Genomic DNA, 27,796 nt, shown 5'->3' with positions numbered 1-27,796 from the left:
TTAAATGCTCACGCGTTGTCTCCACTGAGCAACAACAGCAAAATGGCGCGAGTATCCTGAGGTGAGTCTTTTCCATGGTATTTTCACGACAAATTATATAAATTTCTTCTTTAAAAATCAAAGTGATTATTAACATTAAGATGGTTAAGGTGGATTAATAATCTAAGTTGTGCGCTTGTAACATTTCTTTGCCCTGAATCGCACTTTGCTCTCAAATACAAACGTTCATAAAAATCAGTAACGTTAATTAGCCTAGCTACTACTACTAAGTTACTAAGTTAGCTGCTACTAGTTTTACCAGAGAATGGTTTTACTACTAGGCTGACATTTTTTCGGGAATCCCGCGGGTCACGGGAAACAAAATCACTGTGGCTGATATATATATATTTTTGTATTAAGAAACCCCAGAACCCCCAAATCGTCATCTCTTGAATATGTTGTTAATTTCTTTATTTCATACCCAAAAAAGTTTCTCCTTTAAGTTTCCTCTTTTTCTTGATGAATTTACCTCGTTTCATATCCCGACTTATAACATCAAAACATTTTTGTATGTATTATGAAGAACTTTTTAAAGATATTAGCCAACAATAATAAAGATATTATTGTTCTTTTTTCCAGTGTATAAATATCATATTATGATGTACACAAGCCAGTTATCTTTATGTTTTCTGAATTGTCATTATGACTGTTATACATCTATGGTATCTTTCCATGATCTTGTTTGTAATAATTAAGTTTACAAGTTTAAATTAAATGAGCAACAGGTGCACTAGCACGCTTCAATTATCATCAGTATCTTAACTCGACAGCACAACCTAGAACAGTTTTCCTTTGTGTTTATTATCTCTAATATCTCTCCTTTGGAGAAAAACTGTTGATTTTATACTCGAAAAATGTAAGTATCACTAATAATCAATATGATTATTAGTGATTTAGTATCACTAATAATCATTAATATTACTTCAGAATGAATTGCATTGTTAGGCCACCCCAAAACTTCAACAAAATAATAATATGAAATGCTGACCAATACTTAATTATATAACTTTTTATATATTAAAAATTATATAATTTAATAAAACAAGCAAAATGTAATTTGCTTTGTCATATGATATAGTTATGCATACATTTATATTGATAAATGCTGTGAAACATTTCAATTGTCAGTCAAGCAATGAATTAATGCACACATTAAATAATAATTTTAAATACTGACAACAATAAGAAACATGAATAAATGAGCAAAAGAACAAATAAAAGTAACCACCACAATAAACAAATGCATAAACATTTAAAACAACACTTTATTCAAACTACAAGCATGTATTTACAGGCGCTGAACCCCAAACCGTACTGCCAGGATTTTTTTTTTTTTTGAGGGAGTGGGACAGGAGAGGTTTGAAAATCCATGTCACCCTCTTGCCTACAATAAGCTAATTTAACGATTTATTATTTTAGTAAAAGGAACCATAGCAAAAATACACTAGGTTTTAAGGTATCTGAATAACTTTAATTGGTACTAGGTTTGAGGGTAGTTGAACTTCATGTCTTCTATTAGGCTTACATTTTAAAAATATAGAAAGATCTGTAATTTTGATGAATTATTTTTGTTATCATTCAACTTCCTCAGTTTCATCATGCAATTTATAGAATAAGATTAAACATTTTTTATACCATAGTATGCATAATTTTTATTTTAAAAGTGGTGAAATACTTAGAAATGGCATCATCTAAACTTGTAAAAAAAAACAAAAAAACTTGATGTTGAAAAAAGCTGGTCAACTACCCTTTTTTTAACCTACGAAAATAAGGCTAAATGAATGCACACAAGATCAAAAGAGGACGCCTTCCAATAACTTGATGCATTTGAGCTCCCAGCTTGATTCTTGCATATCAAGCAAAGGCCACTGATTTATTTGCATAGTTGTAATGTTTGGATTTACATGCCACTCTATCATCAAGAACATCTCGATACACATACATACCAACACAATTAAAAAGTTAAAATGCCCAAGGGCACACACGCTCACCCACATACACGTGCATAAAACTATTCGAATAAAAAGACCCAGGGCTTTGAGATGTTCTGGGTGATCACCCTATTAAAGAAGGCACTTTAAAATCATAAAGACAGTTTTACAGAATAAATACAGTCAAGAGAGGAGCAGCAAATAGAAGAACTAATGTTCACTGTGTCCATCCATCCTGAACGTGTACTGAACAGACAAGTACTGCAATACTTTTAACAATGAACTGGAATAAAGAAGAAAGTTGAGACAATCAGACAACAGCAAACAGCTTTCATATCCTCCCAACCTTTGTAAGTAATGTTTCTCGCACAGATATCTGAACTATATACATGTGATGGTTTGTGCTTCATTAGTGCTGCTTTTCTCTCAGTCGGAGTCTTCATCGTCGAGATACTCCTCTGCATTACTGTGGGTGCGCAGTATCACTGTAAATGCAACAGAAAAGACAATTGTGTGAATCTTTCTCACAGGAAGTGATATTTTAAGGAGGTAACTGAAAGGAGACGCCTTTTGACTCACCTCCTCCTAGTTTCCTCTTCAGCAGAGAGGCACATTGTGCATTGGTGGCCATTTCCAGAGCTGTCTTTTTCTCGTTGTTGAGGACATCTGTCCCGGCATCTACAATATGAACACAGACGCAATATAAACAATATTGAACATGCAGCTACAGATAGAAAAAAAAAAGCATCGCAAACGTGTCGCGACAAATCTAGATCACATGTAGTACGACTTTACGAACCTTTTCAAACCACAAAAATATGTGTAAGAAAACAAATGGGTTTATGAGGAAAATCGTATTTACTTACTTTTATTGAGCAACATCTCAACTATGTCTGAATAACCCTTCCAGGCAGCTGCGTGTAGAGCCGTGTCTCCCAGTTTATTCTGTTGTGGAAATGAACACACGTCATTTAAAAATATAGAACATTCAAAATTGATTCCATTCCCGAAAAAAAAAAAAAAAAAAAAAAAAAATTTGCATGTAAGCTGATCTCATTTTGCATTTCAAAAAATTCTAATGGAACGACTATGATCTCAAGAACACACTCTAAAAAATGCTGGGTTGTTTTAACCCAAATTTGGGTCAAATACAGCCATTGGGTTACATTTTTAAATTACATTTTTAACCCAATGTTTGAGTTTGTCCATATTTGACCCACGTTTTACCCAACATTAGACGTACCTGCTGGTTGAGCTCACAGTTTGGCTGACTCAGCAGAATCTCCACCACATCTAAGAACAAACGTTTATATTCATTTTACTCATTTGATTGCATAACATGCATTCATGGTGCTTTTATGTGCCATTATTAGACAAAATGTTATTCCTATTTGGGCTAAACGTGTACGCTCAGGGCTCCAGAGTTACATTTGAGAGCAGTAGCAACTTTTATTAATATCTATGAACAACAGTAACATGCAAAAAGCACATTTTATAGGGATAATTGAACTATTCTACTCTTGTTTTATAATAAGTCAAGTTGATAAGTGCTCTTCTGCCGCCACCAACTGGTTAGAGTGGTAATGTCATGTCTATTTTCTTTTTTTTTTTTTTTTTAAGATAATTGTTTGTTTGCCACAAAGTTTTTGTTTTTCTACAACTTTAAACTTTTAGTTTTACAAATCTATGGAATCTTGTTTCTGCCACTGAATAAAAATAAATAAATAATTGTGACTTTTTTATCTCACAAAAAAGTCAGAATTGTGAGGAATAAAGTCGCAATTGCGAGATATAAAGTCCCAATTCTGAGAAATAAAGTCGCAATTGTGAGAAAAAAAGACGGGTAATTGCGACTTTTTATCTCAGGTCTGACTTTTTTCTCACAATTGCGAGTTTAAATCTCAAAATCCTGACATCTTTTCTCAAAATTGAATTGCGATAAAAACTCGCAATTGCAAGTTATCAGGCCAATTCTAAGGGGAAGAAAACTTTTCCCCTCAGAATAGTTTTTATCTCACAATTCTGACTTTATATCTTGCATTTCTGACTTTATAACACGCAATTGCGACTTTATACCTCACAATTCTGACTTTATATCACTCAATTCTGACTTTATATCACTCAATTCTGACTTTATACCTCGCAATTCTGACTTTATATCTCGCAATTCTGACTTTATACCTCGCAATTCAATTCCATCCAAAAAACTTCCACATCTGCGACTTCAATGAAAGAGGAGGGGGTTCAAGCTCTATCTTTTGAATGGCTGTAGCCAAGTAAGAGGAGGTGGACCATAGACTCGCAGCACTTCAACACGCGTGTTTTTTCCGAACGGACGTGACATGGGGGCATGACAGCATCGACGATTCCATTTTTTAATTTGAAGTTCGAGATTGTGAATTAATTTCAACCGATTTCGATTTAAAATCGAAAATCGTGACACCCTTAACGAATACCTATTCTGAACTCGCGCTGCTTTATTATTGCTTCGAGCTGATAAAAAGTCCGCGCACCGCAAACGAGGAGTGCAGTTTCGTTTCGTTTGCTCATATTCAACATAAAAGGCAGCTCTTGTCAGGTGGGCATTGTGGTGGTGGCACCAGTGTGACATTTAACACAATTTAGTTGCACCGGCAGGTTTGGTTGCAGTCTGGAGCCATGGCGCTACTGCTGCACTGCAGATCTTAGCATTGAAAATAGTCAAAGCATATTTTTTTAACAATGTGTGCATCGTTTACCTTTATGCCCTCCGTGACAGGCCCAGTAGAGAGCGGTGTTCCCTGCTTTGTCCAGACCGTTGATGCCAACCTTATTATCCAAACACTCTCTGAGCCAGCTCAGATTGCCTGCATTCACACACAAAACATTTGATTGTTTCACCATGTTAAAAAACAAACAAATTGCTAGATGAGTCTGTATTTGAGTACCTCGCTTGGCTGCTTCATGCATGGGGTTGTCTATGGACTCTGCTTGTTCAGCCACTGAGAAAAGACAAATCCCATCAACACGAGAATGATACATGTATACCAATGGCAATGCCTTGAGACTACATCATATTTTCAACCGATTTATTTTCTGCCAGGCAAAAGCCTGTTCACTTATAATAATAATAATAATAATAATAACACATGAAAATAATTGATACTTAAAGCTAACCCCAAGTATATGCACAATAGAAACAGTTACACCACTGATTATCTCCAATAAAACTTTCCCAACATCATAATAGTTTGTAAACGTCACATAATTTACAAAACTCAAAATTCTTTCAGGTGTACTAGTAAAAGGATTGATGGTTTGTAGGTTTTAGTTTGCCACTTGCTTTCCTTACCGTAATTACTGGGAATGAGACCAGTCCTTCCCCTGCATGTCCCTTTCCACCAGTTACTGTCACTCTGAAAATAAACCCAGAAATCACTAGAAAATCATGGAAGTCATGAATATCTGCATAATAACAGGAGGAAGTATCAAGTACTTCCAAACAGTAGCGAGAGAGATCATAAACATACGGTATCTGAGATGTACAGAATGTCTCCTTCCTCAAAGTACAGTTCATCTGGCTGAAAAAGAGGAAAATATACACGATGAGCTCAATCCAGTCTAGCTAAAACAATCAAAAAACCCAAATAAAAGGGAAATGGGTCGAATTAAGGTTGAAAGTAGGGCTGTCAAACGATTGATCACATCCAAAATGAAAGTTTGTGTTTTCATAATATATGTAGGTGCACTGTGTATAATTATATATATATATATATATATATATATATAAACACACACATGTTTGTATATATTTAAGAAATATTTTCATACTGTATATAGATTTATATATAATTTATATTATATATAAATAAGTATTTTATAAATAAATATTTTTATTTTTCTTATTTTTTTTATTTATTTTTTCTTAAATATACATGCATGTGTGTGTATTTATATATATATATATATATATATATATATATATATATATATACAAAATAATTATATACAGTGCACCCACATATATTACGTAAACACAAACTTTTATTTTGGATGCGTTCGTTTGACAGCCCTAGAAAGAATAAAACTCACCGTCCTTGGGTCAAAGGTGAATAACGCCCTGAACACCTTGACCTGACCTGTTTAAAACACATATACCATACAAATAGATGTTAATTATATTTAAAATAATAATAAACAGGAAATCTATTGGAAATAATTGTACACTGAAGCATTTTATACACATTTTAGGTCCAGCGTTGCCTGTTAACCGGTAAAACAGTCTTCATCTGTTAAATCCTTATCTTCACCTATCAGCCCATCCATATGCAAAACACCATCACATCTACAGCCAGGTAGTCTCAGATTCAGAACTAAACATACATAGCCACATGACGCAGAAACCTCCGAGCCAGAGGAACCCAAGCCCTGAGGCCAAAATATATAAATAAACAAGCCATTATAAGCCCAACAAAGGGCCTTTCCTGGCTGCAGAGGTATTTCCATTCGGCCTCCAACAATCAAAAGTTGTGGGATCCAGCCGGCTCCTCCCAAACTCCCTACTATACAGATCAGGCGCTGAAATGGAAACAATCTGGCAGCCTTGGCCACTTCTAAACATGTTAAATATTCCAAATATTCCATCCTACGCAAATGGTAAAATTTGCATGGTGGACGTCGCAGACCCACATATGGAGTAAACTACTAAGAGGACATCCTACTGTACAGCTAGAGACCAATAAGCATCTAAATATTCAGATTTCAACTTAAATAATACATTTGGCTACTTAGACCATTCAAATGATTTCTGAATACCATACAATAACTGCATTAATAATAAAAATAATAGTCATAGTCACGTTTTGTCTGAAGATTTTGTTGTCAAAATCTGGTTTGCATCATTTGTGAACAAACAATGTTCGTTTACGTCTTCCTACAGCACATATCTCCGACTGACAGAGTGAGCTTAAATCACCAGTCCAAATGTCGAGTAGTTTTGCACACTAAGCACAGTGAAGCTGCTCTTTCATTTAGGGAAGTGGTCAATGGAAGTCAATTGCAGTGACTCAAAACCGTTGAGCAAAGTATCTAGACAGCATTTTGGGCATCCATTTTTGGGCTCAGCCGACTCAAAAGCACCGATTACGCACAAAAAAAATAATAAAATGCAGTAAAATAAATAATTAAAATAATAAAATTCTACGTTGACGAAATGACGAAATGTCTTGAAGCGGATCACTAACTTAGGTTTTGAAACACAGATCATGGCTGGCGTGAATGCTTTTCTCTTTCCAAACCCAATCCTGCCATCTGTGGAAAGTCGTTTCCCTCTTTATGACTTGTTCATTGAACAATGAAGCTATGATGTGCTGGTGGTTTTACGCATGTTAACAATCGTTTGAAAAGCCTAAGAGCGCAAAGAAAGTTGCCTTGCGTTGCGCTGGAGAAACGCCAAACTCCACCCGCAGGAGAAGTTCACTTAAACAGAAAATTGCATGCTCTTATATAGATTTCATTGTATGACATCGAATACCCGAGTGTTTGTGTCGCTATCAAACAACGGAACAACGCAAAGCTATGTGAATATTTAATGAAACTTTAGTAGGTTTGCCGAGGCGTTTTCCTCCACGCGCACCTCTTACCTGGTTTAGCTGGTTTGGGGGGAGGCTTTGACATTTCTGAACTTTCCAAGACTTTTAAAGAAGTCTTCCGAGTTATTTAAGATGTCAATAGTACGTAAAAGCGGTATAAAACTGCAAATGAAACAGGGGAACGCTGCTTTCTTCCTTTAGGCGCTGTCAATGAGGAAGCGTGAAGGAGCTCAATGCGGAAAAGTTGCACTGCGCATGCGCGCTGTCAATAGTCTGAAATTCCGTACGCTACTGCCCACTGATCTCTGACCTTACGAAAAGTGTATTGTGTAACCATAGTTTCCAACGAAATGCCATGTTGCTTCACCAAAACATGTTACTTTTATCGATAAAATGATCTCAAACTTCGATGTAAAATGATTAAAAACCATTTGGGAGTGATAGCAATATTATGAAGCTGCAGACTCGGAGCCTGCATCTACAGTCCCCCACCGAGAGTCCCGCATTCTCAGACCCCTCATTTTTCGAACACAGCGCCTCCTGCTGTTCAAAAGATCGAATAACACCTGCACACAGAGTACAGTGCACGCTTATCCAAATGCAATTAAAAACAATAGGATGCAATATTACGGTCTTCAAATAAATTATCCAATAAAAATTTGCGTTCCCTGCTTAATGCAGGTGCCAAAAAAACTCATTGTTACTGATGGAAGGGATACAATTACAGATTGAACTATCTTCTGAAAAATAGTCTATGTGATATTTTATTGCTACAATGTTTGGTTTTTTATATATATATATTTTTTTTATTCAAAATTCAAATTCCACTTTTTCTTTCAGTTCAACCTATAATGGTCTAATTAACATTACCATGCTAACATAACAAAATCTGTTTTTTGAATGCGAAGCAAAATAAATCAGAATAGACAAAACACCAATAATTCAGTAAACAATTCAGTAGGCTACTTTATTTAATGATCACCTAAACATCATCTTACTGTAAAGAAAAAAAGGAAGAACAAACTGTGTTCGTGACTTTACTTTTCGTCTTTAATTGCATTAAAAAAACTCATTTATAAGTCGCTTTGCATAATCATAAAATGATACGTTGCTGGAATCGGAAGGGGCAACTCCATCGATGTATGGTGTACTGGATACGATAGCACATGTCTTATGATCTTTCAAAAAGAAAGAAAAAAAATTCAAATTCATGTTGCACTGCTCTGACTGTAGAAGTGTCCCTTGAGATGTTTTTGAACTTTGGACAACTTTGTGGGTTTGAGATATATGGGGGCACAAAATGGGCAGTAAAAATAACTGCAGCATTTATGACATATAAAAAAGTCCGAGGTTAAAGGCTAACGTTAGCTATCAAAATATTTTCGGGGTAAAGAGGGCGAAAAAACATAACGGCTCAAATCTTGTTACAAACTACCTTTACAAATATTAAATGGACTATTCTTATGTTGTATCGATTAGCTAAATTAGTTTTATTAAAAAATAAATCAAACGAGCTATTACGATTCTCTAAATAAAATTGAAGACAGCCTACTCACGTTTTGGCTTAAGTTCTGTTTATCCGATACAATTTGATAGGAGGCGCTGACTCGAAAAACGAGGGGTCTGAGAATGCGGGACTCTGGGTGCAGGGGGACTGTAGATGCAGGTCTCCGAGTCTGCAGCTTCATACTACTCAGTGATAGAGCCTGTTCCAACAGCTTAGACCTATTATAATAGACCTATTTATCATTTCAGTAATGATTTTTGTTGTCCTGGACTAAAAATACTCACAAAACTGCAAACATAAGGAAATAATCGTTTCATTTTCTGTTGTCGCAATACGGGAAATATAGGGTTTGATGATGTAAGATTATTTTTGGGGGTTAACCTAAAACATTACTAAGACTTTATTAATAAAATGAACAAACATTAATCACATAAACAATAATTATAGACAATTATACAACAATATTATAATAATAAGTAAAACGGTGGGTTTAACACAACTTGCCTAACATGGTTCAAAAGTGGTCATTTAAAGTATTACCAGAATATTTAAAACAACCAACAAATAAAAAATAAATTAAAGAAAAAACTTTTTAAATGTATTTTTATGTAATTTTAATGTGCAGGATGATGATGCATGGCATCTTCTCCTTTTATGCTAAACAATAGCTGGAAAAAGTTCAGATTTGTGTACAGGGAAAAGGGCACACACAAGTAAAAAATATACATTTTATTCTTTAATCTCTATTACTTTGGTACATTTATACTAGACGTTTCTGTCATATTTGAGGACACACACAACAGTGGGCTGCACCAACAAGTTGGTTTACATTGCAGGCCAGTTTTAAGGAGCTGCCACAAAATAGTATGTTGTAGTGTGTGTGTCCTGCAGTTACTCATTTCTGTTTTAAAAAATGATAGCATTGCATCCATAGCAGACCTGTCTATTTTATATTTTGAGCCTAAAACAGATGTTTGATGTTATCATTGAACACTTACGATCAGCTTTATCAGAAAGCCATCTTCGGGATGATCAGAATGCAAACTTTATACCTTTGTGAAATTGTACACATGAAATATCATGAACACATAACATGTTCTGTTAGACGTGACTGAATCGTCATGAGCAGATGTAAGCACTCAGGAGAAGTTGGATGAGTTTAAGCCAATGAAAGGCAAAAAAACAACAACATAATTTTGAATAAACAAAGTAAATTGACATAAGAGTAAAAAAAAAATTAATAACAAACTTGTACAATTCGAAAAGTGACCTTAACACAAGTCAGTATTTATGTCCTTTCACCCCAAGCTTCCAAGACAATGAAAATACTAGACTTTATAGACATTATGCACCAGAGAAACGTGGGCGCCGTCATCTTTAGAAAATTGTCTTTGAACTTCCGTTTTTGAGGTCGCTCTGTATATTTCTATGGCATCGCTTTCGAGGAGTAATTAGCTGGTGAAGTGGATTTACTTTTTGAAGAGTTAACAAAAGTTATCATGAGTATTGTAATGTTTATCATAAGCATTGTAAAGCAGATGTCTTAACAAATGTCGACCGAGAAATTTTTTTTACGAGCAGTTCATTCATACCTATGCAAATTCGCTGTGAAAATACAGGCCGGAAGTCAAAAGACAACGAGCGCAACGCTGAAAAGGGGCGGGGCTACATAATTGGAACATACCAACACATGATTATGATACAGGGGTGGCTCAGATGACAACGACATAAATGCTTAAAAACAGCTGAAATACAACCTCTATAAAACTAATTACTGAATATTATTTCTACACTTTCAGCTAACAATTGGCAAGCAACAAGTCACACTTTTACAGATACAAATTAATAACTTAAACTCCGGGGCATTTTTCTATTTACCCGGAAGTCATAGCCTTATTTAAACCCCACAATTGCGGCAAAATTTCCTTAAACATTTACACAAACAAACCGGAGACGCCAGTACGACAAAGATGGTATGTCAAAGCGATGTTTCTCTTAAACTAAATAAACGGATACCAATTGAAAACATATGTTGCGTGATTATTGTGATGTAAATGACATGATTTTTTTTTACAACAGCAAGATATGTATTGATAGAAGTAGCAGTAGAACTTGCTAGCTATATTAACAGATTTGTAACAGTATAAAGATTTACAAAAGACATTAATGTGCTAGACAAACATACAGATCACATTTGCACTCAGTCTTTGTGTAAGTTAACGTAGGCTACTAGAATAGGCAGCATATCGCTGCTGCCGTGACCATAGCTATGCGCCCCGTCCGTCACATGTTCATTTAAAAATGCGCCCCAATTGATGAAAATAATATCAAAACATTTATTTTCATCAAGAGGTGCATCAGTTTTTGGTCAAGATCTTGTATTGACAATGCAAGTCCTCCAGCCCCAAAGACTTTCAGCTCTGGATTCAGAGGAGCCGATTCATGTGTGAAAATGATTCACAACCATTCTTTGTGAATCTTGACTTTGCAAGATTAAGAAATGAAACGCACTCCATCAATTACATAACATGATAGAATATTAATCCAATCATAGACTCTTATTTCCTATTATTTAACCCTTGTGCTGCATTAGATTTTTAACACCGTTGAGTGCAAAAATGGCCACATATTAAACATTGCCTAAAATATTATATATTATTATTATTTTCCACTTTTACCAAGTTAAATCTTTTAACCAGCATCAGTCCTCATCATAACTACCAAAAATGTATTCAATTTCAGGATTTTAACCCTTTAATTACCAGTTTTGTTTGCGAAACCATCGATTTGTATAAGAGGAAAAAACACAAAAAATAAATTATTTTCAATGAACTAAATGCAAAGAGAAAACTTTAGATTTGGATTATCACAGTCTCACTTTGCAAAAAATCCCACTTAGCGCGTTAGAGACCAAAAATGGCCACCTATTACACATTGCCTATTGCCTAAAATAAGGTGCATTTCCACCCATAGGGAATAAATATGTAGTGACGTCATCTGGTGGAATACACTATATAATGCAAATATAATGCTTTTGCTTCAAAATGAAAGGATGTTTGTGCAAAAATCATGTTTCATGTATTACTGACAGCCTCAGATTTAAACAACGTTTTAATGGGTTTCAATGGGCCATTTTTGGTCTTTATGGTGCTGAGTGTTACTATTTGATCTACACAGTGTGTGTTATACATATTTTGCAAAATGGGATCACATTTTTTACATGTATCCAAAAAGTCACAATTTTGCCAAATTTCATACCATTTGCATTAAAACAGCCAAAATGGTCAAAGAAATAAAACTGCAAAAGACAAAAATGTCCCTAATGCAGCATAAGGGTTAAATCCAAACTTTTGTATAGCTATACTAGAACAGTGCACTGCATTGCTTTTAGTTGACAGTTGAATGGAGGGAAACGACTGCTTAATGAATCCAGTGCTTCAAAATGGCGTTTACTCTTATTTAAATTTTGGTTAGCATTTAATGAGGTATTTAGTGCCAAGTTTGTTCTCGTGTGTTAACGGTTCAGGGTCATTAGCTGTATTTCTCTTCCTTTTGAGCCCTCAAGAAACTCATTACCATGCAGATGTGAGGGACATGTTGCGCGGCAGGCGGCTGAAACAGACTATAAGATGCACAAACACGTTTAATAATGGCAATCTCAAAGAAACGGGTCGTTCCTACAGCTACTGTGCCTCCGTATTTTTTTGGGCCTCAAATTACCGGGACAGTAACCAACCATAATTAATGACCCATGAAGCCGTGTTCACACACAGGCAGCTCCGCTTACCAATGTGTGGGCCGTTTGAGAGTTACATTTGTTTGTTGTATAACTCTTCAAAAATTTAAAAAAAAAAACCCTTTTCAAAAACACTTTATTTTTTTTTTATCTTTTTCAACATTGAATATAATACTACACGTATTTAACTATTCAAAATGTGTATTGGTCAATCTCAGGCAACTTTATTTTTTTACAAGGTTTAAGCAGAAGATGGGCGCATGTTTTCTCAGTCCTGTTACCGAAAATCATGTGTCATTTAAAAAGCAGGTTTAAAAGCATGTCAATTTGTTTTACCCACAAGAAAGTGTTTATTTTAAAGAAATTGTTGGTTATGCACTCTCAGAAAAAAGGTACAAAAGCTGTCACTGGGGCTGCTGTACCTTTTCTATAGGTAAACTTTTGTCCATTTTAGGTGGTAATATTTACATTTTAAGTGTTAATATGTACATAAGGTACTAATATGTACATTTTAGGTGCTAATATATCCATTTCAGGAGCTAATATGTCCATTTTAGGTCCTAATATGTACATTTTAGGTGCTAATATGTCAATTTCATGAGATAATATGTCCATTTTAGGTCCTAATATGTACATTTTAGGTGCTAATATGTCCATTTCATGAGATAATATGTCCATTCATGAGGTAATATTTTATCAATATATACATTTTAGGTGTTAATGTACATTTTAGGTGGTAATATGTACATTTCAGGAGCTAATATGTACATTTCATGAGGTAATATGTACATTTTAGGTACTAATATGTACATTTTAGGTGCTAATATGTACATTTCAGGTGCTAATGTTCCACTAAGGTACCAATATGCAGCTTTTGGGTACAAAACTGTACCTTTTGAAAAGGTACAGCCCCAGTGACAGCTTTTGTACCTTTTTTCTGAGAGTGTATGTTCAAAAAATTGATATGTGTGCCGATAAAATCACTATTAAAGCATTTTGAATAAAAAAAACACAAAGCCATTTTTTTTTTCATTTTAAAGAAAACCGAAGAAAACCTATATTATTTAGAATTAATTAAATAATTGTATACATGTTGGGCCAAACAAAACTGATAAAAATAGTGGTTTAATTTATTTTAATTCATTTTTTTTTTTTTGAAAAAGAAAAAAATAGCAACAGGACTGAAAGTAACAGGATTGAGTTTTTAAGCAAAAAGTTATCAAATATATGGCATGTGGCCACACAGCATTGATGCTAAGGACACAGAGCCAGTTCTAGTGCCTTACCAAAAGGTAATATTTTAAAATAAAAAAAATAAATCTAAGAAAAAGTTTAGGTAACAGGACCGTATGATTGACCTTCTCATTCATAGTTACAATTTCATCAAGTATACAGAAATAAAAATGAGAGGACTGACTTATGGTCGCCCCATTGCCTTCAGAAGATCCAGATGATGCAACTTACTGTTGAAAATGTGTCTACGTTTTCCAGAGGGGGGATGTAATAGTGTAACAGGACTGAGTGAAAACCCGAAATCTTTTTTTTTTTTTTTCATTTTAAAGCAGTTTGGATATAAAGTCACACAACAATGCAAGAAAAAACAGATTTCTGAAGGATTTTAATCATTATATTTCATAGTAAAGTTGAGAGTTGGGACATGCAGAAAATGCTATTTTTTAGTGTTCCGTGTCGTTTTTATTAATGTTTTTAATTATACGTTTTTACTTAATAATAAAATGTATTTTAGAGTTCATTTTCATGCAATTGTGGGGACATTGGGGACAGAAATGTCACCCTTTCGGTGGAATGGCTCATGTACTGGTGCTATTTTGGCTTCTCTCTATCTGTCCATCGCATTTTTCCCAGAAATGTCTCATTCTTTTCATTCTTTTTATTCCAGACGTGATGCATCTCATACTCCATCCCAAATATTCCATGGCCAAATTCAATTCCAGTGACTCTTGTGTCCCAAAACGGTATGTAAAGTCATTATTTGAGCATAACAATAAAAAATAAACACGAATGTTGACTTATTTAGAAGTATTTTTACATCCCACTCGAATCTCAACAGCATAATACAGTGAAGGCACAGCATCAGTGACGTGAAATGGAAAATGAATGGTAAATAATGACTTGCGTATGAATAACCATTGGATGAATTCTACAGATGGACTCTCTTCAATCATTTACCTCACAAAAGGCGCCGACATGCACGCACTAACACAAACACACACATTATCTCTGAATTGTGCGAAGGGAAACCTCCCTATAAAAGCTCCTCCTGAACGATAAGTACATGACAAACAGAAACTCAACGCGGAACTCAGCTGTCAGCTGCCATGAACCTACAGCGCCTCTCCTCTCTGCTGCTCTGTGTCGGTGAGTTTGCTTTTCTCCATCCTATTCTTGACCTGCCAGCCTGAGTGTTGACACGGTAATGGAAAAAATGACTAAAAAAAATTAATTAAATTGTGCTTTCCAGTCCTGAAACCTGAATTAACTCATAAAATGTTGTTTTGTTTGTGTGTGAATATGTCTTAATAATGCTTTGTGGTTAAACGTTTAGATTGCTTAAAAATAATTCCTTTTGATTGCACTGGAAAACTGTAAAAAGCATGAGAAAGTGTGTGAAACTACAACATATTCTCTTCCATGCTCAGTGTATTTTTTTTTAATTTACTTACTGTTAAATTTCACCTTGACTTGACTCGTAAACTTCCTTCAAACCTACAGTAGCATGAACTCTCGAGCTGAGTGAAGTATAGATAGTGTGTTTATGTCTCCAGACAGGCTGGGCTGTGAGAAATTGATTGGGCTTGTGGTAACATGCCTCTGAATGCCTTTTCCCATAGGTGTATGCCACACATTTTAAATCTCAGCTGTCTGTTGTCATGTTCAGCGTCACAAAGCGCTTATTGTTCACTGCAAAGAACAGAGGATTAGGGCGTCACACTGCTAAATATATATATTTAGCTTTCTGAAATAACGTTTAAAAGGTCATCCCGGAACACAATAATAGGTGTGTGTGTGTGTTTCTAGGTGAGGAATTTCTTTGACAATTAAACGTAGGATTCCAGTCTTGTAGGAGTGTACAGATTTACTCACATTCTCGGTGCAGACTTGTTTGACTGCAGCGGTCGCCAGATCATGCCTGCGATAAAAGCGTCATTGAATTACCAAATATCAAAGAAAGAAAGTGAAATATGTTCAAGGAGTTTTTAAAAAAAACTTTTGCTGATAATTTACTCACCCCCATGTCATCCAAGATGTCCATGTCTTTCTTTCTTCAGTCGAAAAGAAATTAGGGTTTTTGATGAAAACATTCCAGGATTTTCTCCATATAATGGACTTCAATGGGAACCAAACGGTTCAAGGTCCAAATGAGAGTTTCAGTGCAGCTTCAAAGGGCTTTAAACGACACCAGATGATGAATAAGGGTCTAATCTTATTTTTGTGAACCAAATGACTCGAAAAAAGATTTGTTCATTTTGATGAACGAGTTCGACCAGGAGAGTCACAGAACAGAGCAAGGCGAGCATTTGTGCTTATAAAACTTAAAGTTTGTTATTTATTTTTGAAATAACCACTTGTTTCGCTAGATAAGACCCTTATTCATCGTCTGGTGTCGTTTAAATCCTTTTGAAGCTGCACTGAAACTCTCATTTGGACCTTGAACCGTTTGGTTCCCATTGAAGTCCACTATATGGAGAAAATCCTGAAACGTTTTCATCAAAAACCAAGAAAGAAAGACGTGGACATCTTGGATGACATGGGGGTGAGGAAATTATCAGCAAAAGTTTTTTCAAAAGTGAACTACTCCTTTAAAATTGTAAAAACAGAAACACTTTTTGTTAAACTGGGTGAGACTCTCTTCACATCCTGATAGCGATCAATAGAAGTGGTCTAAAAATAAAAAAAATTTCTGTGGAAGTCTCATGACAAAAAAAAAACAAAAAAACGTCCAATCATTGCATTTGGTCTGAATGCCTGTTCCCCTGAACTCTTGCACAGACGTCACACGTCATTGGTGTGCTCCATGAGAGTATGCAGAGTTGGGTGTTTCTCAAATGAAAATATGACTCCTAGTGAGGCTGCGTCCTTCCTAGTCCAATCATTCTGAGGCTTGTAGTAGGCTAGAGTTCACCTCAGCAAATAAACGCTGCATGGCTATTTATTCACACGTTCCGCCCCCTTAATTTTGGAAAAATACTTAGTATTACAAATCTTTATATTTTTTATTAATGCAATACAGTGAATGACAGCTCATCTCCCAGTGGTTTACATCATTGTCAGTTTAGCGTGATTAATTTACAGCAAAACAAAAGATAACATTTATGCTTTCATGACCGAAAACATTAATTTTGTCTTATATTTCAGTATTAGCGCAGTACTGACTCGTTTTCCGTCAGTTTATTTTTGTGATTGTGGGTTATTTAAAGGATTAGTTCACTTTTCAAAAAAACTTTTGCTGATAATTTACTCACCCAAGATGTCATCCAAGATGTCCATGTCTTTCTTTCTTCAGTCGAAAAGAAATTAAGGTTTTTGATGAAAACATTCCAGCATTTTTCTACATATAATGGACTTCAATGGGAACCAAACGGTTCAAGTTCCAAAAGAAACTTTCAGTGCACACTGCAAACTTGTTCAAAGGGCTTTAAATGATTCCAGACGATGAATATCAAGGTCTTATCAAGGGAAATGATTGCTCGTTTTATAAATAAATAACAAAGTTTAAGTTTTATAAGATCAAATGTTCGACTTGCTCTGTTCTGTGGTGCACGTTCGTGACTCTCCTGTTCGAACTCGTTCAACAAAATGAACAAATCTTTTTCCGAATCAATTCGTTCGTTTCTTTCGCCGAATGAACCAAATGACTCGGAAAAAGATTTGTTCATTTTGATGAACGAGTCCGAACAGGAGTGCGTTACAGAACAGAGCAAGGCGAGCGCTTGAGCTTATAAAACTTAAACTTTGTTATTTATTTATAAAACGAGCAATCATTTCCCTTGATAAGACCCTTATTCATCGTCTGGAATCGTTTAACGCCCTTTGAACAAGTTTGCAGTTTGTACTTAGTTTCTTTTGGAACTTGAACCGTTTGGTTCCCATTGAAGTCCATTATATGGAGAAAAATCATAAACCTTAATTTCGTTTCGACTGAAGAAAGAAAGACATGGACATCTTGGATGACATGGGGGTGAGTAAATTATCATTAAAAGTTTTTTCAAAAGTGAACTACTCCTTTAAGGCAGCGAAGGATACGTCTAATGCATCCTTCAAAACTGGCGAATGAATGACGCGAAACGAAGGCTGGCTTTCAAGGATCCTTCAAACTGATGACTTGGCAGCCGAGATATGCAGCCTTAGTTGAGAAACACTGTAGACAGATAGACAACTCCTGAACCAAAACAATAAGCGCATGCTGCGTTCACGTCATGTCATAACCATAATTGACGTATGTCTAAGCCACGCCCCCTCCACTCTCTCGGACAAACAGTCGACATTCGGGGACTATGGCAGCTGTCACAGTAGGAGACTTTTCACAGGAGGCAATTGGTGATTTTTGGAGACAGAAAGATTCTCGAAGTCACCTAAAGGGCCTTAACTATGCATTGGAGGGTTATATTAATAATTTTATTGTTGAGAAGGTCGATGAAAAGCTTCAACTCCTGGCAAAAATGTTACAGGTCACAGTGTAAACGTGATAAACCGCATATCGTTGCCATCACCATTTGGTGCTACAGTATTTACATGAATCATTCAGCACAACATTGTTAACATTTATTATCTCGGTTATTTACAGATACTTTAATGAAGCTTACAACGCAGCTAGAAGCTAACGTTAGCCTAATGTTGCGTTAGAGATTTTAAAGATAACGTTCAAATATGTTGTTGACTTAACTTAGTTGTGGTCTACCGCATAACTTAATCCAGAGCAGACGCTTATCTCGGTTGAGATGTTGTTTGGAAAAGGGTAAAAAAAACACACCGTCGCGCAGCCTCTCGGACACCTAGTGTCGGAGCTGTATGTACCCCATACACACCGTTTGACCATTTTAAACTTAAAATGAGAAGAAAAAACTAATGAAAACTGACTAACTGCAATGCATTTCAATGGACGTGGAAGCAGAGAATGTCCGAGTATATTGGATTAGCAGTGCACTGTGATTGGCTCATCCCGTTTGAGGGCGTGGCTTAGCCATAGGTCAATTACGAGATGACGTTCTACCCGGAGCTGTTCACGTCCTCAGACTCGGATGTGTCAACAACACTATCAATGCCGAAATGAATCTGCAGCAGTCAGGTGCTAAGATGTTTACGTTCATTACTTTTATAATGTTATGCTTTTTTTAAGACAAGTTGACTTAACACCTTCTCTCATGATGCTTTGCAGACTCTGCTGTGTGCGTTCATGTGTTTTGAAGGAGGCGTGGCTAGTCGCTCTGAAGGGAGGGTGGGATCTCATGCTCTCAAAGCTAGCTTGCAATCATTACCTTCTCCGAACTTGTCTAAACTATCTTTAACCCCTTAACTGTCACCGTCCGTCCCCGTACCGGGATGCCTAACTTTACTTCACTATATTTCTATTAAATTCTAATCTAATTATGACAAATTATATATCGTTGGAAAGGTCTAAGACTTCTAAATAGATATTCTACCCCTGTTTTGTGTTAAAAAATTATGTAGGAAGAGTAATTGGTGAATTTAGGACAAGAGTGCACCTCAAAAAATCTGCATCATAACAGGAGTTTTGACCTTTGTCACAAAAAGTCGATGCACCCACTTTTTAATCATTGAAAATTATGTTTTTATGCTAAAAGTTCATAATAAAACATATAATCTAGTATTTTTCAATAAAAAAAATAAAAAATCATATTATAATATTATCCTCTAAAAATGATTATTATTATCTTTTATTATCGTCTTTTTTTATTATATCACATATTTTAGTAGTTATGATAAATTAGGTATCATTTGAAAGCTTATAAACTCAGAATTCATCGTGTGAAAACTGTTTTATAATTGAGCGTTGCGTTACAATAGAAACGGTACTTATTTTATCAGGCTCCTCCCCTTTTGGGCATCATTATATTTCATAATTTATTATCAAAACCTTTTCTAATCTTGACAAAACTGATATTGTCAGAAAGGTCAGACGTCTCAAGGTTCCACATTTTGTGACAGAATTGATATTTGGACAGAAATGTATTAATTTTTTAAGGCAGAATGTATACAACTAAATTCAATGGAATTTAATGGCACCCGGTGGCTATTTTTGGTACTACGCCTAAACAAAATCTCATGGGAACTTCAATTTTTGTGATATCAACTTCACATTTGGAACATAACTTGATGAGATTTATGGCTTTGATTTTATAGAAATTTTAGAGTAAAAAATATTTTGTAAAATATATATTTTATATAAAATAAAAACATATATAGTACAGTATATTTGATTTACTGTAAATTTACACTTTTTCATACTTTCATTTTTTGAAGTGTTTTCACTTCAGCAATATTCTGCTGAGTGACTTGGGTATATATTCCAAAGCAATTCTTAAATTACAACCATTTAAGTTTGAATAGTGCATTTTAACCCCCATTCTCAAAAAGGGGGGTGACAGCTAAGGGGTTAATATATAGTAAACAGAATACATGCAGTATAAAATAGCATGCAAAATAGCATTCGATTAACTAGATCAATTTATTATCAATTATTGCCACACACCCAGGGCAGGTGGAATTTGTTCCTGCAATTTTCAGACAATGGCACCTTAGATTACTAAGCGAACATCAAATGGATCCTTCTTGTTCCTCATCTTTTTACACGTTATTCCAAACAAAAACATGCCTGTCTTAATCGTTTCATCAAAACTACCCCACCTATGCAACAACGTTACCATGGCTTTAGTTTCAGCCAACAGATGCTGGCTGAGTTTCAGGATGGGAGTAGTCCTCCATGTTCACATCAGGTCTGACTCCATTCTGCATTATAACGCCCTCTTGTCTTGATCCCAATTAGTTCCTGATGGATAAATCCACGTTCCAGCCTACATTTTTTTTTTTCTTGAATTAATAAAACATTACAGAAGAGGTTGCGGACAGCTTAGCAATTGCTTAGTTTTATGTTGTTTATGTTGAAGACTTCAGTAGTAATGGATCATTGCTTGCTCCTTGCATAGATCAATTTAGCAACCTTTCGATGTTCAGGTCAAATAACTTATTTTGCTGCATTTTTGCCCTTTTTTTTTAACTATAACAGATTATTGGAGTAGCCACAAAAAAATACTATTTCAGTCTTTCTAATTTAAATCAGTGTTACTTGTGTCGTCTCGTCTTTGTGATTAATTGTGATGCGTACTAGCAATTTCCGAGTGAAAATGGTTTACACCATTTATTTTTTTCAGTGTAGAAATTAAATTGACAAAGACACATATTCAAACCCACATATAATGTGCATCCTTCTCAATAGCTCCCGATAGTCAAGTTTTTCCAAAATCATACATGTTATTATATTGTACATTTTAGCACAAATAGAATGCTAGATTTTTTTTAGATCAGTTCCTAAACTATGTATTTCGTAACCAGGTAAAAGGTGCCCAAACAAGAAAAGGAGACATAAAGGACTATTGTAGTTGCAGCAGGTGCAAGGCTTCTTCATATAACCTCAACATTTCCACTGGCTTTTATTTTCTCTCACACGCACATACACAGCTAGTTTGCTCAGTATGGGGTGTTTACAGGATGACTCAACAATAACCGCAACATTAGAAGATTAACCTCAATTTTAAAACACTAATTGAGGTTAATGTGTCATTGTAATATAATGAAGTGTTTGATCCTGTTATTATTTGCAAACTGGGCCGAAACAGCATTCCTCACACACACAAAAAGAAGAAGTTACTACACTTCTAATGTGATAGACTGTGATTCATTTTGTGTGCAGCTTGCAGTGCAGTTTTCACTATAAGATCAGCAGCCGCTCACACATCTGCGCTGGATCATGTGACCGTGATGTCATCATCAGGGGAGGGGCTTCAGAGTGCCGTGGGTGAAGATTTGGAATCTGATGATGATCAGGATCCATCAGGAATGTTCAATGATCCATCTTTGTTTAAAGGTACACTATGTAACTTACGCTGACTAACCCTGATTCACTATGGTAAGCCTATTACAAGTGTTTATATTTTTAAGATATTGTGGAAAAATAGGTACGTCACTCGCCCGTTTGTGTCTCGTCACACCCATAAATAGAGAAAAGTTGCTCAGTCTACTTTGACACATAAGTGGTACCACTAAATCTCAAATTTCTGGGGAATTACCCATTTAACCCTCTGGGCTTCTTCGTAAATGGGTTACACTTAGCTTCCTCCCGGTCAAAAACGGACGAAGCCTTAAAATTTTACTTTACTTCTTCCCAGGATAACCATTCAAATATATTTTTGTTCTATAATATTTTATGATTATTATTTAGAATTTTTAGAATTTTTGTATGATACTTTGCATTAATTATATAATTTTTATGAGCTATTTTTTCCATTAGAATTAATATACATATTTTTATTTTATATTTTTTTTTTATTTTTTTTCAATAAATACAACATTTCACATCAAAATAGAGTGTCAGCTAATAAAAAAAAAAATTATTCAAGTAGAAGAGCGCCACCTAGTGGCTTTAAAAAATAGTTACATGTGTGCAATGTCCTGTACAGCCTGTAGGCTGCCTATAGCTTCCTATTCAAATACATAGAAAGGATTTTTGATTCTTTTTGTTGGTTTAGACATGATTTCTCATGTCTGTGTGCGTGTGTGTGTGAGTGCGCATTTGAGCAAGATTTTTTTCTCATTTATTGATTTTATTTTTCATATTCTACAAATTTGCTGGTGCAGTCTTGCCAGTTTATCTGTGTATGTGTGTGTGTGTGTGGGGGGGGGGGTGGTCTTATTTGCACTCTTGATGCTCTAGAGTGTCACCCCTTCATTGCTGTACACTTTTTTTCTGCACAGTTGCTGATCTGTAGCTTGTACCACCAAAAGTTTCTCTGAGTTTTCCTATTTTTTCGTATTTCCCATTCATTTCCTATGTCGTCATTTTTGACCGGGAGGAAGCTAAGTGTGACTTTTTTTTTTACGACCCTTTAACAAATCAGAATCATCTCCTTGATTTTTTTGTGTGTTCATATAGGTAATACAACAAAAGTCACCAAGTTTCAGCCCGATCCGATCAAGCAAAAAAAGTAAACATTTCAAAACGTAACAGTTTTCGGTCATTTTTGACCGAAGAAGCCCAGAGGGTTAAAAAAATACAAAACAGTACTTATAATGACAGATCTCATAATTAAACAAGAATTAACACTGACTTGGCTTTTCGGAGATGGCGAGATCTTCAATTTTCACAAATTCCCATGATCGATTGTCGTTTAAATTAATCGATTAATCGTTAGCATTAATGGCAAACAGGATTACAGGGTCTGCTCAAAAAGCTATGTTCCTCACCAAATTAATAAGAATGCTTTTTAATCGAAATAAAGGGTTAATAGGATTGTAAAATGTTTTGATGTGATTGATAAATTAAATTCATTATTTAATATATAGTATCTTATGTCTTTCTGTAGCCCAAGTCAGCAGAGACGAGCAGAATCATAAGCGGTCCGGGCGTAAAAAGAGCAAAGGACGAAAAAAGAATAAAAATATCACTCCTGTTCAGCCGAACCACACATCCAGTCAGAGGACCCACAGCACCACCGCTGACCCCTGCCTGACCTCTCACGTGGACTACTGTATCCATGGCCACTGCACGTACCTCCACGGCCTGAGAGAGCCCGTCTGTGTGTGAGTGACGCACAACATCTCACACACGTGCACTCAGAGGATACAAATAAAGAGTTTAAAGGAGTAGTTCACTTTTTAAAACTTTTGCTGATAATTTACTCACCCCCATGTCATCCAAGATGTCCATGTCTTTCTTTCTTCAGTCGAAACGAAATTAAGCATTTTTCCTCATATAATGCACTTCAATGGGAACCAAACGGTTCAAGGTCCAAATGAGAGTTTCAGTGCAGCTTTAAACGATACCTGACGATGACTCTCCTGTTCGATCTCGTTCATCAAAATGAACGAATCTTTTTTCGAGTCATTTCGGTAATTTCGATACGTTGAATGACCAAAATGACTCGAAAAAGATTCGAACAGGAGAGTCACGAGCACGCATTTGTGACTCTCCTTTTCGAACTCGTTCATCAAAATGAACGAATCTTTTTCTGAGTCAATTCATTTGTTTCGTACGTTGAATTAACCAAATGACTCGGAAAAAGATTTATTCATTTTGATGAACGAGTTCGAACAGGAGAGTCACGAACGCGCATCACAGAACAGAGCAAGGCGAGCATTTGAGCTTATAAAACTAAAACTTTTTTGTTTATTTTTTAAATGAGCGATCGTTTCGCTTGATAAGACCCTTATTCATCGTCTGGTGTCGTTTAAAGCCCTTTGAAGCTGCACTGAAACTCTCATTTGGACCTTGAATCGTTTGGTCCCCATTGAAGTCCATTATATGGAGAAAAATCCTGGAATGTTTTCATCAAAAACCTTAATTTCTTTTCGACTGAAGAAAGAAAGACATAGACATCTTGGATGACATGGGGGTGAGTAAATTAACAGCAAAAGTTTTTTTTAAAGTGAACTACTCCTTTACTGTAAATTAATGAATGTCATGCTTCAGTTTGTGTAACGAATTGAATGTATGATTGTTTCAGATGTAAGAGAGGTTATGACGGAGAACGCTGTGGGATCCAGCTCCTCGGGACGTCCCGGGACGAGAGCAGTACCGAAACGACCCACACCGCGCTCGTCATCATGGCTGTCGTCCTGTCAATCATCAGCTGTCTAGCTATCCTGCTTATGGTCTGCGTGCAGTAAGTTCGCACTGCATTCAGAATACGCTTGCTAAATTTTCAGTACACCCGCCCACACACACACACACTCATTCATTTTCACTCACAAAACACGCCTGGGATATAATAGGCACCTTTTGTGACAGATTTATACACCACCAGTTTGGACACACCTTCCCATTCTATATCATTATTATTGTAAATCATACTAAGCCATCAAAACTATGAGATAACACAAATGGAGCTATGGGAATTATGTAGCGACCAAAAACGTGGGAAACAAATCTCTCTGATAGCCTGTTTGAGCTTCTACAGATCTCAGATCTGCTCATACATACTGGATATTCATAAAACAACTTTGCGTGGTGAATCTTGGCAGGCTTTTGAAGGAATTCACATGTATTCTAGACACTTTATGATGCTTTTCTCAATATATCTAATCCATTTTTAAAAAATTATTTCAATGAAAAATGTATTTTTGTGAAGAAATTCATTAGCTATGTAAGCAAGCACTATTTATAATTGTCTATTAAATTAGTTTCAAGCATTTACACGAAAGCCTGTGCATCAAAAGGTTTTTATATGTAAGGAATGCAGTGACCCTGAGGCCATTTTCACTACATAACAATTGAGACGCTAGATGGCGCCAGATGTGTTATATAAAACAACAGAGCGCTCATTAAAGGGATAGTTCACTTTGAAATTAATTTTGAATATGTTTTAGTTTACCCTCAAGGGCATCCAAGATGTAGGTGTCTTTGTTTCCGCAGTAGTTTCAATTTTGATATTTTTAGGTCAAACCGTTCTTGTCTGTCAGTCATATAATGGAGGTCTATGGTCACCACCTCAAAGAGCATGCACAGAGAAGTCCAAATTAATTAAACAAGTACACATTGATGGCCTATGGGAAGCAATTACATTATTATTAAATAGTTGCAACGAAGTAAGTAGATTTGAGTTTTCTGGAAAACTGTGCACTAAATGTATTTAGTGTTGTTTTGTTTTTATATTCCAGCTATCGAACACATCATCGCTTTCAGGCAGCTTTCCTGAGCTCCACTAGCGAGAGAGAGAAACTAGAGAAGAAGAACATTATGGTGTGACGAGAAAGTACATTTTTAAATGTAAGATAGTCTCAAAGACACAATGTTATGGTTTCTATATCATATTAAGGTCTGTAGTCCCTTCTTAAAGGGACAGTTCACCCAAAAAAAAAAAAAAATCTGTTTTTATTTCATTTTCTCACCCTCAAGTTGTTCAAAACCTGTATGAGTTTCTTCTGTTGGATACAAAAGAAGATATTTTGAAGAATGTTGGTAATCAAACAGTTGTTTGACTCCATTGACTTCCATTGTTATCAACATTCTTCAAAATATCTTATTTTGTATCCAACAGAAGAAACGCATACAGGTTTGGAACAACTTAAGGGTGAGCAAATGATGAGAGAATTTTCATTTTTCAACTATCCAAGTATGCTATCTTTAACCCTAAACCCGTATTCTGGACAAATGTGGGCAAAATAGTTTTGATTTATTTTTTTTAAAAATCCTTCCCTTGATCTGAGCGGTACAAGACTTGGCTACTTTTCCTAAGTTTGCCTCCTGAACGCACACAATTTTTTGTGACTCAATTCTACAATGTTAAGTGGGTGAAAAAAAAACTCCTTAATCTTGTATTTGGGTCAAAAATGGGCACCCATAGAAATGAATGGGGAAAACTGTAATTTAGAGCATTATAAAATAAGCCAAAATAAGACACCAGGTGACAGCAAAGTCACTTCATCTTTAGGTTTTAGCTCTAAGAACTTACAGGAATGATATTTTAATGTAGTTAAAAAAATAATAATAAAACATAAGCATAATTTACATAGAAATATGGTACTTTTTGAAGTAAATAAATGTAAAAAAAAACAAAATAAAAAAAAAAACACCATAAATGGATAGACAAAACTTTATCGAAGACAGTGATATAACATTTATAATAAATAAAAATTAGGATCACACCTAAGTCCTCTGTGCCCACATTTGTCCACAATACAGGATTAAGGGCTATAAAGTGAATACGGTTTGAGGGCTACAACATCTAAACCACAATTTCACTTTATTTATATTGATCGGTGTGTTGTTTATGGAAAATTGTTTTTGTTTCAGGTAGAAGTCATACTGATGTCACTGGTGTGGATTGCACTACAGATATCTCGCACATGCATCTCAATTCGTACACTTCTACACTATGCCGTTTTGTAGTATAAACAGTGCGAGTAGCGTGAATGCACTGAAAAAAAAAATCAAAATGAACAAGTGGACTTCAAATACCTGGATGAAGCACTTAATCAACCCCAAAAAACCGACGTGTGGGATGTTGGACTCTCAACTGTCGAAGCTTTAATATGGGCATCAGACTCATAACCATATAAAATCCATACACTACTTGGTTGAGTACATAGTGCATGAGTACAGTGTATAAGTGCACAGTGTGTCATTTGGTACGCAACTAGAATAACGTAATAAACCCTATTGTAACTTATTGTTTTTACCTATTTATTAACAAATATAATTTCCTTAGTGTTTGTGTATATTTTGATAATAATGTTTATTTGATATGCGATATTTATGTACACAAAATAAAGGACACTCTCATAAGATGTGCATCTTCTTTCAGTCTTTTTTTTCTTTGTGTGAGCTATTATATAAAACATAACCCCCCGGTTACACAGATAAAGTTTAAGTCCAGTCCCAGGACAGTTTTAACTGAGAGCATATCTTAAAATACATCAGTGCCATTGTTTTGTCTCACGGATGCACAAGGCAGGTTTATAAAAGCTGCTTAAATGCTCTAATTGAACTAAGGCCTAATCCTGGCTTAATCTGAGCCCTGTCTGTGAAACCGGGCCATTATGTCAAAGAAGCGAAGATAAATTTCTTATATTAATAAGTCTTCAATAACAGATGAAAGCAGACATCCGACACAATCGTTGTTAGTACCTTAAGCCCGCTCAGGTGGAGTCTCGAGCGCCTCTCCCTGCAATTTGTGTCTACTAATCATTTTTAATCCTCAGAGCTGATGTTTCATAAGATAATGGAAGATAATATAGTACAAAAATAAAAGCAGATCAT

General features: G+C 35.5%; 2 protein-coding genes across 2 annotated transcripts; one reads left to right on the top strand and one right to left on the bottom strand.

Annotated features, from left to right (window-relative positions):
• Positions 1-3: 3 nt before the first annotated feature.
• areg (amphiregulin) lies at positions 4-26,970 on the top strand. Its single transcript, XM_039687446.2, has 8 exons — positions 4-61; positions 14,684-14,759; positions 14,951-15,162; positions 21,734-21,907; positions 23,403-23,619; positions 24,543-24,701; positions 25,696-25,804; positions 26,831-26,970. The coding sequence occupies exons 3-7, from the start codon at positions 15,123-15,125 to the stop codon at positions 25,781-25,783; spliced, it is 678 nt and encodes a 225-aa protein (XP_039543380.1). The 5' UTR covers positions 4-61; positions 14,684-14,759; positions 14,951-15,122; the 3' UTR covers positions 25,784-25,804; positions 26,831-26,970.
• On the bottom strand, positions 1,862-7,771 carry ostf1 (osteoclast stimulating factor 1). Its single transcript, XM_039687449.2, has 10 exons — positions 7,592-7,771; positions 6,042-6,088; positions 5,480-5,530; positions 5,302-5,365; positions 4,898-4,951; positions 4,709-4,816; positions 3,214-3,263; positions 2,837-2,915; positions 2,550-2,648; positions 1,862-2,455 (listed from the first exon to the last, which is right to left on the bottom strand). The coding sequence occupies exons 1-10, from the start codon at positions 7,623-7,625 to the stop codon at positions 2,397-2,399; spliced, it is 645 nt and encodes a 214-aa protein (XP_039543383.1). The 5' UTR covers positions 7,626-7,771; the 3' UTR covers positions 1,862-2,396.
• Positions 26,971-27,796: the final 826 nt, after the last annotated feature.

Source organism: Pimephales promelas, chromosome 4, assembly GCF_988280905.1.
Source record: "Pimephales promelas chromosome 4, fPimPro1.hap1.1, whole genome shotgun sequence".
Taxonomy (NCBI): Eukaryota; Metazoa; Chordata; class Actinopteri; order Cypriniformes; family Leuciscidae; genus Pimephales; species Pimephales promelas.
This window is presented reverse-complemented; position numbering and strand designations above follow the sequence as displayed.

Excerpts from the sequence above, each read along its gene's own strand:
- ostf1 (XM_039687449.2), bottom strand. The coding sequence starts at position 7,625 with ATGTCAAAGCCTCCCCCCAAACCAGCTAAACCAG. Across the intron at positions 5,366-5,479 it reads TTCTGTACATCTCAGATACC|AGTGACAGTAACTGGTGGAA; the intron begins GTATGTTTATGA and ends GTTTATTTTCAG. Across the intron at positions 2,916-3,213 it reads ACTGTGAGCTCAACCAGCAG|AATAAACTGGGAGACACGGC; the intron begins GTACGTCTAATG and ends TTTCCACAACAG.
- areg (XM_039687446.2), top strand. The coding sequence starts at position 15,123 with ATGAACCTACAGCGCCTCTCCTCTCTGCTGCTCTGTGTCG. Across the intron at positions 15,163-21,733 it reads CTCTCTGCTGCTCTGTGTCG|CTTGCAGTGCAGTTTTCACT; the intron begins GTGAGTTTGCTT and ends TTTTGTGTGCAG. Across the intron at positions 24,702-25,695 it reads CTGCTTATGGTCTGCGTGCA|CTATCGAACACATCATCGCT; the intron begins GTAAGTTCGCAC and ends TTTATATTCCAG.